Below are 11,951 nucleotides of genomic sequence, written 5' to 3'. Positions count from 1 at the left end.
GCTCAGATGTGGCCCTGTCTCTCTAGCTAAGCCAACTTGAAAGGTGAAATCACTGCCCTCCCCCCTACGTGGGATCAGACACCCAGGGGAGTGAATCTCCCTGGCAACGTGGAATACGACTCCCGGGGAGGAATGTAGACCTGGCATCGTGGGATGGAGAACATCTTCTTGACCAAAAGGGGGATGTGAAAGGAAATGAAATAAGCTTCAGTGGCAGAGAGATTCCAAAACGAGCCGAGAGGTCACTCTGGTGGGCACTCTTATGCACACTTTAGACAACCCTTTTTAGGTTCTAAAGAATTGGGGTAGCTGGTGGTGGATACCTGAAACTATCAAACTACAACCCAGAACCCATGAATCTCGAAGACAGTTGTATAAAAATGTAGCTTATGAGGGGTGACAATGGGATTGGGAAAGCCATAAGGACCACACTCCACTTTGTCTAGTTTATGGATGGATGAGTAGAAAAATAGGGGAAGGAAACAAACAGACAAAGGTACCCAGTGTTCTTTTTTACTTCAACTGCTCTTTTTCACTCTAATTATTATTCTTGTTATTTTTGTGTGTGTGCTAATGAAGGTGTCAGGGATTGATTTGGGTGATGAATGTACCACTATGTAATGGTACTGTAAACAATCGAAAGTACGATTTGTTTTGTATGACTGCGTGGTATGTGAATATATCTCAATAAAATGAAGATAAAAAAAAAAACTGGCTCTAAAAAAAAATAAACTAAAAACAAAAACTCATTCTTAAACGAACCTCAGTCATGAGAGATCTGGCAGCAAGGAGGCTAAGGAGCCCCTTGCATCGTGAAAGATCATCAAGGGATTCTCAAAGCCTTAGCATATCCTGTCCTTTTCAGTCGCATAATCAGGCCAGCTCTGAGGGCAAGAAGGCTCCAGAAGCCCAGCTTCAAGAGCTGAGATGGAGGAACCACAGTCACTAGAGGTTGAGACCATAAATATGCCATCTTTAGGGTGCTCATCAGCAAGGAAAGACTCACAAGGATCTGTCCTACTGGTTCCTTACTAGGAAATATGGGTGTGCTTTGCCCCAATAAATCCCACGAGCTACTATTCAGTTCCAGCAGAGTCTGTTTATCCATAACTTTGGAGAGAGCTTCTCCAACAAAAAGCCTTTCACTACTACTGCAGTTGCTGGCTTTCAGGTTGCCAGCATATCCCTGAGATATGTAGAATAAATACTAGTTTAAAGGGCATCAGAATGAAACCCTCTATCAGAGGAAAAATGTGCTGTGACAGGAGGATGTAAGCATTAAGACATTTCACGTTCTTTGCCAGGACAACACGTCAGGGGTAGAAGTGGTCCCTGCTGGGGTATGAGACCGGAAGGGGTCAGCAGCAGGCCCATGGAGCTCAACACTCAGCCCGGCCAGTCCTCACGCTGCACACAGCCCCTTCCGGGCCACAGGGAAACACACGTCCAGAATCTTGAATAAGAAGAGGTAAAAGTCCTTAAAGCCCAGGTCTCTTGCAGATGAACACCTGAAGGTCCTTCTTTCCCACGCCCATCGTGTTGTATTTCATTTTTAATTTTCTTTTACCCCCATTTCTCATTCCTATCCTACTCCCACCCTCTACCAACAACCCTTCTCAGGTACACCTTCATTTGTCCGTGTTTTGGCAAACACTATAGTTTTTTGGCACGTGTATTTTTTAGTTTCTATAAATGGTACTCTCACATTTCACTGCTTCTTACTGTTTCCACTCAGCTTTGTTTTTAAGGTTCATGGTTTACATTGTTGGTGGCTTGCAACTGCTCTGTAGTACTCTGTAGTGTCACCCACCAAATTTTGCTCGCACAGTCTCCCCCTCACCACTACCATCACACCGGGTGAGTGTCTTTGTGGATCCGAGTGAGAATTTCACGGGGACATACACCCTGAAGTGGGATTTCTGGTTGTGAGGCACACATATTCTTCATTTGATGAGTAGTGCCAGATGGCTCTCCAGCACGGCCACACCAGCAGTGCATGGGTGTCCCACATCCCTGCCAATACTTGGCATTACTCATCTTTACAATTGTAGCTGATTTAAAGGGTGCAGAGTGATATCTAATTGTTGCTTTAGTTTGTGTTTCTCTGATTATTGAGTTTGAGCATCTCTTCATTGGATTGGTAGACTTTTGGGTCTGCTTCTATAAATTGCCACCCCCCTTTTTCTTCTGTTGGGGTTGTCTTTTTATTGTTGATTTGTAGGAGCTCCTTGTATGTTCCTGAAATTTTATCCTTTGTTGGTTTTCACAATTGCAAATATCTTCTCCCATCTCTCATGCCTACAGTTAGGCCTTTTGCCAACCACTGAAGCAAATTAAAACATGAGATAGAAGAGAAAGAAGTAAAGACAAGAAGATGAAATGGGTGGTAAATTGCTAAGGTGAATTTAAAGGTCATATATTAAATTGAGATGAAAACAGAATAAAATACATACACAACAATGATAAAAAAAACTAAACCAGATTTTTTTGTATCTAAGGTACAAAATAAACAAGTGTTAAAGTGACCAAGAAGTTAAGATTAATGTTCAAGTAAAAACCACTCTTTTTAGAAGAGTATGAAACTAAAGAAAATCTCATCTTCTTGCCTTTTAAGACTCCCAGGTAAAAAGGAACCTAAGGCAGAGGTCAGAGAGATAAGGATAAAGGGACAAAGAATGCATACAAATAAAAACAAAACACCAAAGAACAGCTGGGAACAAACAGCAGTAACAGCAGACACTAAGCAAACATACTTTAAAAAAAAAAAGAGCACATGGGAATCAGAGAAAAGCTAAAGTAAACAAACTGGAGGCAGACTTGTGAGTCCTTATCAACCAAGTACTGCTCTCAGGGCCCCTGGGGTCCTCAAGCTGAAGCTGCCAGCAGCACGGAGGAGACAGGAGCCAGGGGTTCCTTTGGGTCATGTACGACCCCCAACCCCCACCCCCGTCCAAAGCCAGCGATCAGCCTGGCCAGGACTTTTGTATTCAGAGCTACTGACCAGGCCTTGGAGTCTCTGGGGTATAAAACTCTGTGCCCACCCCCACCCCCACACACCCCCCACTCCTGCGTGACTCTCCAGCCTTTTTGGTTTGTTCCTTCTCTCCTGGAGAACTTACATGTGGGAGTTGAGTACACTTATGTCAAAGTGCCAGGGGAAAATGTTGCATTGGGAATCTGTGGCCCCACTTAAGCAGGCAAGAAGACAAACTGTTGAAGCAAGTTCAATACCACTTGGCAGTGCACAAGATAACAGCCCTGTGATTCACCAGAGATGTCAGAACATCATCTTTGCTTGCCGGAGGGAGCAGTGCCTGTGGGGACACAAACCCTCACCAGGAGACCTCCGTGCAAACTCCAGCTAGTCACCCAAAGTGGCCAGCTGTTGTCAAGTGATTTGATCGGCTATTTCTAGTCTTAGTAGCTCAAAACAAATTGATTAAATTGACAGGAAATCCATCATCCTTTTTCATCACAAGTTGGAATGTTGAAGAGAAATCCAGATGACTCACTGGAGGGTGGAAAACATCTGATCTTAAGATGACGTAAGAGATATGGGGGCTGAGACCTGCTAACTTCAATCCTTCCAGTGAGCTATAAAGACAGGTAGCGCCCCCAAGCTGCTCCAAAAGGTCACTTGAAATCCAGCTGCTTGGCAATTAAGATAAATTTTCCCAGAGCTACGATGCTTGGTGCCACTGTTGCCAGCTGGCCCACACTTAGCCCACAACCCAGTGGTTCCCAGATGTGGGGATTTCATCAGCCTGTTTTTGTTTTCCTTTTTTAATTGGAAGACTGATGTAGCATTATCAGCATTTCATTTTTCCAAGGAAAATATTAAAAAAAGAAAACTTCCATTTAAAATCACAATCATTTACTAAAAGGACATTTAAGCACCAAAAGCTCAGACTAAAGAAAGATTATTTATATAGAATTGAAGGCTTACAAAATGCTCATTATTATACATAGTTCCTCATTTTTAAAGAATCTGGAAACTTATCGTAGGCCAAGATTGATGCCCACTGCTAAGAAATGACGGAAGTTGAATTCTACCACCACGGTCACGGTGCTTTGGGGAAAAAGGCAAATGGCTTGGGTTGGGATCTACAGTACATGCCAGGGCACAAGCTGTGCAAAACCAAATTTGTCTTTCACTCAAATCTGATGCTCTTCCTGGCCTCCCATCTGGTGGCTCACCTTCCTCCCCAGGCTTGATGTCTTTGTCTTCAACTCCTCAGTCTCCTTCAACCAGTGATTCCCTAGCCCACCGCATCACTAGAATCATCTAGCGCGGGGGCTTGAAAATTCAGATTCCCAGTCCCACCACCCAGAGATCTGATCCAGCAGTTCCAGAATGGGTTCTCATGGTCAGCCAGACTGAGAAGCCTCAGCCTTATGCCACCCATCACCCACCTGGTCAGCAGCAAATGTCCTCGCTCAGGCCCTGAAGTGACTGACTATAAGCTGTCAGCACCAGGACCTGGGAAACAGAGTTGGAAAAAGGACAGAATGCTCAGAGGAAAAACTAGACCAAATGGCAAAACCTAGTCCACAAAGTGAGAGCAGGTCAGGTAGCAGGCTGTACTGACAGGACCATGGAGCTAGGGAACTGTGACTCTGAATTCATGGCCAAGGTGAAAAGCACAGCTGGCAGGGGACTGACAAGGCAGCAGGACATGAGAATAATACCTGTCCTTGGGGGAAGAGTGCCTTGGGGGAAGCTTCTTTTGGAAGCTGTCCTGGCCTGACAATTCAATTTGGCCTCTGCAACCTCTCACCACTCTGTCACTCTTGTCTTCCTACCTCCATCCTGGGCCATACACTCATCGCCAAGGATCTCCACAGCCATCCCTGTGCTGTGCACAAAGCCATGTGTTCAACCAACACTTGCCAACTGGAATGTTCCAAGAGGAACACTGAGGTCGCAGGTTGGCTGAACCAGGGGACTCCTGGTGATGGCAATGTCTAACCACAGAAAACCAGCTATGGGAGACAACTGGCAGGGTCTTTGAAAGCCACAAATGCAGAAAGCTCCCCTCTCCGTGCCTGCAGGACACCACTGCCTCCAAAGGACTTTGCAGTTGCAGGTCTCTGGCGCTGAGGATCTGTTTCCATCCACAGGATACAAAACCCAGGCCTGCCCTGGTGAGGGTGGCTGAAAGGTGGTACAGGGGATGATGTGCTCTGGATCAGGCACTCTAAGACAAAGGCTTAGATTAAACATGCTCACTTCAGTTTTCTTCCCTCCAGACCATCTGTTTGGATCTCTAGTTTCAAACCCCAGAAGGTGTGGGATTCTGCATCCTTTTCCTCTTTGCCCCAACAGAAGCTTATTAAATGCCCAGCACCAGTCCTAAAACCAGACTTCAAAAATAATTATTCCAATTAGAAACTAGCAAAAACTAGCACCTCTTTGGGGCTTCAATTAAAGCACTTCCCATGGTTTGCTGCTAAGGTCTTGAGGGCACTCTGTCACATGATCTTGCTTTATAAGGCTTCCTGTGTTGTGTGACCCCAAAAGGTGCTATATGCACATCAGTCTTCTTGGTTAGCATCAGGCCCCACGCAGAACAATTAACTGGACCATCTTAAAATGCAGACCACAAGAGCCATAGATGGGAGGGAACACATTTACTTTAGGTATAAAGTTTTACTATTATTAATAAGATGTCACTATTATTTACATGTTTATAAAATGGAAATAAAAATGACATACATGTTTGGTGCCAAAAGTGGCACATCCAAACTAATGTCAGTACAAAAATAAATTTTTAAGCTATATGCTTTTAAAATGAATACCACTGAAGCAGTAAGAGGAAAAAAATCTGTATAGTCACTGTGTTGAAATGCAAACATCTCCACAGCAAAGAAGCCCTGGGGCAACAATGAAACCAGTGCCTGCTGGAATAGCCACCCCGTGTGTTCTTGGAAGAACCCCAGCAAATAAACAACAAATATGCAACAGTTATGTTCCTGAGCTACAGAAGTTCAGAGCTTCTAAACCGTTGTGAATTCCTGCTAAAGAAGGTCCCCCATGGGGTTTGAGCTGATAAATTTTCACTAGTGCTCAGCTAGTGGCACCAGAACATAGTGTCGTACCATGAGAGAGAGCTAAGCCCACTTGTGAAATACACAAACCATTTGCTAACAAGGAACAGTGCACATGAGCCTTCTCTGTGGATCACTGGTCCCCTGCAAATATCCTGGCCACTGATAAACAGGGACATGGGAAGAGGAAAAACAGAAGGTGCAAGGTTTGAGAGCCCCTGTGCCAGCCAGACACTCCCTTTGGTGCCCCCAGCATGTCCAAGGTCTCCTCCCTTCACAGATACACAATGTTCACAGCTGGCAAGATGCCTCATGGTCACCAGAGCCATGGCCCTGCAGGGAAAGCCAGCCCAGGAAATCCTCTGTCCACCTCACAAGGTGCTTTGGCCTTCAGCAGATAACTTTCCTCCCTGTTCCCATAAAGTGCGCCAGGATCGGGTACCTGTCTGAAGTGGCAGGCTGGGTCAGCGAACGTGCTCAGTCAGCCAAGGAGCACGGCCTGCCAGTCCCACTCCACCTGGTGCAGTGCAGCCTAATGCCTGCCCATGCACAGACTCCTCCTGGATCCCAGCAGGACTGCAAATGCTGAGGGGCATGGGGAGGAAGAGGCTAAGGAATGCGCTGCGGCCACTTCAGAACAGCTGAAGGGTCCATATGAGCTGATGCAGGCTCAGCCCCACCTGGGCCAGGTGGGCAGCGGCATGGAGGAGAGGGCACCTGCCAGCTGCGGCTGAGCTCCGCTCACTGGTCCTGGACCTTAGCCCTTTTAGCTTTCAGGGACAGGTGCTGCAAGAGAAGAGAAAACATCATACTTGGAGTTTGTTATACAAATAAACAAGACTTCGACATAATCCACATAGAAACAACCAAATACAACTCTTTCATTTGTTCCACACCTTCTCAATAAACGTTGTGCCCCTCAGGATGTAGCCTGGAAAAAAAAAAAAAAAGCCCCAGGATCAAGGAAGCAGGCCTTAAGGAATTAGATAGCAGCCAAGGTACAGCCCACCCTGCCTGAGCCCAGTCACACAGGGCTCTACAGGAAGCTTTCAGTAAGAGATATTCAGTTAGAGCCAATGATCAATCTCCTGCTGCCTGGCCTACAGGACGGCACTGCAGCCAAATCCATGCTCAGGGGACTGGGCTCTGGCTCGAGGATTACCCCAAGAAGTTCCTGAGAATGAAGGCAAGGGCATCCTCTCCCTAGGAACCATGAGATCAATTTACCAAGCAACTCAGCACGCCAGGTACCAGGGCTCAAGGCTAGAGACCCCTACCTGCAATGCACAGACCAGATGGGAAGACAGACAGGAAAAGGATGCCTCCCAGGGACAGTATTCTTTCCAAAATGTCACTCTCTAGCAGTAGAAATAACATATGAGGCACACAGCACTATAACCATGGGCATCAGATCATAGAGGTTGAGGGATAAAAATATTTAGAATCTAAGGAAATGACAAAAGTGCAAGAAATCCTGAAATATGCTTTGGATGCAGAGTGTGTGAGTGTAAGCTTTTAATAAATTGAGGATCCTTGACACCTCACTGATAATCATAAGCAAATAACCGAGCGCTACCTCAGGTGTGCTGCCCTAACACACGGTAGGATCACCACCTGAGGAATTCTTGCCCCCCCCACCCCACCCCAACTGCCAGCAGAGCAGGCCTCTGTTGCCCAGCGTGCTCAGTGCTCAAACCCCATTTCTTAGCACACCCACTTGGCCTCAAGACACCAGTCACCGTGGCTGACAGAACTGTAGGTCCTGCAAGAATGCAGGGTGCACCACCAAGTACAACCTGAGAGAAGACTAAGTGAACAGACAGGTCTAAATGAGCTGCAAGAATTCAGAATATCCACTTATGTCCAAAAGAGGACCAGTATAGGATCTCGCTAAGGCCCCAGTGAAGAGGATTTTCCCTAGATTGCAAAGATATCACCAAGAAATAGGAAAAAAAAAAAGTAAAGGACTGGAAGGCAAATCTCTTAATAGGTCACCCCTGTTCTACACCCCACCACCCCAGCTGTGGGTCCTGCTGAATTTCTCTGAACTCCTTCCCCACTGCACTTAACCTGATGAGACCCTCACGACTAATGTCAGACATCCACAGCATTAGCTTGGGAATGGGAGATGACATCATCATGCCTAGGGGACCATTTTGGGGGCTGGTTTATGAGAAGAATGTTGAATATAAATAAAGTTGACTCTGAACCAGTTCAGGCCTCCTTACAGGGTAAGAGCAAAGCCCTGAAAAAACAAGTGATGGAAAGTCACCACAGGTGCCAGGAACAGAGCTGGGGTGATACACAGGCTATGGGTGGTTGCAAGGGGCTATGCTGTGTTCAACAAAGGAACATCGACCATACATGGGCAGCCCCTGAGATCTGGAGAGTTCTTAGAGCAAATCAATCTCTTTGGACAAGTTAATATTAGAAGTGCCTTTGAACTGACTATTAAGTTGAGGAGAGGCCAGGTTTCTCCGGCTGTCTCAGTACTTTTGTCTATTCAGTAAGGTTGTTGAACAAGGTAATTTCAAAAGGTCACAGCCTCTCTAAATATAGTTTGATCGCAGGCAGTGATGAGAGTGGAGATGATGGGCTGAAAAGCAGATATTCAGAGAGAAAAGGCAAATGTGGAAATTTGGGCTTGTCATTTTCTTCAAACTTTTGAAGCTATTTGCTCTTTAACTTTGTGGGTGTGACCTAAAGAAATGGTAATTTTCAGCTGAGAAAGGGAAAAGTGACTCAGTTTCTAGGCTAATTCTGATCTCTAGGATTCTAAGTGAAGCCTAGACAACTTCAGGTTTATCCTTCTCCAACTGCTTGCATCTTACTACTTTTAACAACAGCGCCATTTTTCTCTCAACTTCTAGTTTGCATTTCTAATTACTTCTCTTGGATTTCTGAAGTCTGCTGCTTTCCATTTGAGAGATTTTGAGGGAAAAGATCTTCTTTCACTATAGGTTTATTCTTATCAACCCAATACAGCAGACACAGTACACTCTGAATTTATCAGTCCCAGCAGATCTCATTCTAGATGAAATATCTATATTAGGGTTTGTGATGAACTAGGATTTGTGAAGAACTATATAAGTATGAAATATGTTGTTTGATTAAAATTTAAACATTATAAGATTTAAAATGGACAATTTCCCTTGACATTTCCAGAGGTGGGAGGGATGAGAAAATCTTTGCGTTTACAGGGTCACAAACTCAAATGTCTCCAGGGGTTGAGTAAGAGAAATAAACAAGTGAGGCTGGACTGGGGCACTGGATGGTGTCATTCATAGCAGGTAGCCATTCCTCAGCCCCCACTGAGTCACTAGATTTAACATTGCTTTCAAGACATTCCAGAAATCCATATTTGATGTGAAATCTCCCAATTTTTAAATGCAGTAACCAATTCAGTGGTTTGAAAACACTGGGCAGTCCAGTTCTAGCCCTGATGTAGTAACAGGTCTTAGATTTCCCTTCTGCTGTAGAAATCTAGACAAAATATCCAAAGGAACTGTTTTCAGGCATTGGACAGAGAGTACAGGGCTGAGCTCCACATGCATATCAGCGCTTCCAATCCTTGGCACAAGGAAGTGAAGCCTAAACAGAGAACAATAACATGGCAGGAAAGAGAAACAGAAATCAGAGTCCAGGGCTGCTGAGGCAACTGGAATTTGCAAGACAGAGTTTCAGAAAGGAAAGGGGTCTGGAAATCTGCATAGGGCTACTCTTTTAAGTCTTTTGGTGAATACCTAACTGCACAAGATTCCATAGGGCTGGCAGAAAATAGTTACTGGGTTGCTGTAAGCTGCATGGAGATTCTGGGAGTTTGTGTACAGTGCTGGGAGACACAGGAGTTCTGACCAGGCAGAGTCCATAGACTTCTCTGAACATCCTAGACATTTAGCTGAGACATCAAAAGACCATGGCTTAAGAGTAGGACTACTTTAGACATGCCCTATTAAAGATTAAAATCAAGCCTCAACGGAATCAAATTGATTTGCTAGTTAATTAACTCTCAGAAAAAAACTCAACATTCTTTGAAGAAAAGCCTACAGAATCCAGACTCAACAACAGAGCATCTACAATGTCCAGCATACAACAAAAAGTTACTTCACATGAGAAGCAAAAAAATGTGACCCATAACAAGGAGGAAAACAGTGAAAAGATAAAATAGACCAGAGATGACAGAGATGTTAAATTAGTATACAAACCCTTTAAAACAGATATTACAAATACATTCAAAAATTTAAAGAAAAAGATGGATGTAATGAGTGAACATATGAAAAATCTAAACAGAGAAACGGAAATTAAATAAGCAAATAGAAATGTTAGAGTGTAAAAATACAGTATCTGGGATGAAAAGTGCTCTGGACGGACTTAACAGCAGAATAGACACTGTAGAAGTGACATTGAAAACAGGTCAAGAGAAACTATCCAAACTGATGAAGCACAGGGAAAAAAATGATCAGAGCCTCAATGCCATGTGGAACACTATCAAGTGATCTACCATACATGTCAAGTTCCAGGAGGAAAGCAGATATAGCGATAATAAAACAGAAAAAATACTTGAAAAAATAATGGTCCCAAATTTCCCAAGTATGATGAACAATATCAGCTCACAGATCCATACACTCAGAGAATACCAAGAAGGTTAAACACAAAGAAAAGCATAGTCAAAATTGCTGAAAAACCAAAGACAAAGGAAAAAAATCTTCAAGCAGCCAGGTTTCACTATGAAGGTAACGATATAGCGCATTTACCCAGAATGTTTTGGGAATATGATAATTGCCTTTTCATCATAAGCCCTACTGGGGACAGGGGGAGCCCATTTAGGGCATTAAATTGGAGAATAAATGTATATTTTAAAATATGAAGAGGCAGATAACAGTTTAGGGCTTATCCCTACCGTTCCTTGTTGATAGAAGTGTGGAGCCAGCTCCAACAGCCAAGCAGATTCAATAGCAGTCACATCTCTCATATAATACTTGGAGGTCTGTATAACTTCATTGTAGATAACCCTGAAATAATAAAGAATTGTGAAGTAATTTCTTATCTCTAATATTATGAGTCCAGAACCACAATTAGAGATAAGGTTTTTTTATTCCCTTAACCTTTAATGCATATCTATTCTGTGTGCCACAGGCACTACACTAAGCAAATGTATTTACGTTGCTCACTCAAGCCTCCTGACCCGGAGTGGTGAGTAACAGTGTGTCCATTTTACAGATGAGACTCCAAGTCATACATAGTTCGAGAATATCTGTTATCAGCACAGGACCTTTCTGAATCCTTAGTCTGCATTTACAAAACTCTGAACACAGCCTTAATCACTTTATTAGCAAATGCAGAAATAGAGGTAAAAGGCTTGCCTGATTCTGAAAGAGAATGGGAATTGACTGTAAGGAGGAATTTTCAAGGAAGGAATTTTCTAGACTGATGAAAATATTCTGTATCTTAGTTGGGGTGTGTTACATGGACATGCACATTTGTCAAAACTCATCTTTTGCTATATAAAATGACATCTCTTTTCTTTTAAAAAAAAAAAAAAAAAAAAAAAAGCCTTGCCTGAGGTTGAAGTCATAGACAACCAAAGAGTCAGAAGATAATCTTCTTAAATCCCCAGATCTTGGAGCACAAGAAAGGAGCAGGTGTAAGAATATTAGCTTCTGAGATATCTGAAGTACTGACTAAGGGATTCCCTCACAGTTACCAACACACCAGACCCGCAGCCACTGCCCACCTCTCAAGATCCAGCAGACAAGGGTCACCCCAGTTAAAGGGAGGGGCCCTCCGTAAAGAGGCAGTGGAGGGAGGCACACTTCCTTCGCCACCTGAATGGGATGGCTTGCTTTAGGACTGGCTCTACCTCTGCCATCCTTTCTTTGCCCTTCAGGACTCATTGGGAATGA

General features: G+C 44.0%; 1 protein-coding gene across 4 annotated transcripts in view; it reads right to left on the bottom strand.

Moving 5' to 3' along the window:
- Positions 1–3,892: 3,892 nt before the first annotated feature.
- The window catches only part of DHX35 (DEAH-box helicase 35), a 92,713-nt gene continuing 84,654 nt past the window's right edge, over positions 3,893–11,951 (bottom strand). For all 4 annotated transcript variants that reach the window (XM_037811031.1, XM_037811032.1, XM_037811034.1 and 1 more), the window contains 2 exons: positions 10,949–11,060; positions 3,893–6,834 (listed from right to left, as the gene is read on the bottom strand). In XM_037811031.1, coding sequence (XP_037666959.1) covers positions 6,790–6,834; positions 10,949–11,060 — 157 coding nt within the window. In that variant the 3' untranslated portion in view covers positions 3,893–6,789. The remainder of the gene's footprint in view (positions 6,835–10,948; positions 11,061–11,951) is intronic.

Source organism: Choloepus didactylus, chromosome 19, assembly GCF_015220235.1.
Source record: "Choloepus didactylus isolate mChoDid1 chromosome 19, mChoDid1.pri, whole genome shotgun sequence".
Taxonomy (NCBI): Eukaryota; Metazoa; Chordata; class Mammalia; order Pilosa; family Megalonychidae; genus Choloepus; species Choloepus didactylus.
This window is presented reverse-complemented; position numbering and strand designations above follow the sequence as displayed.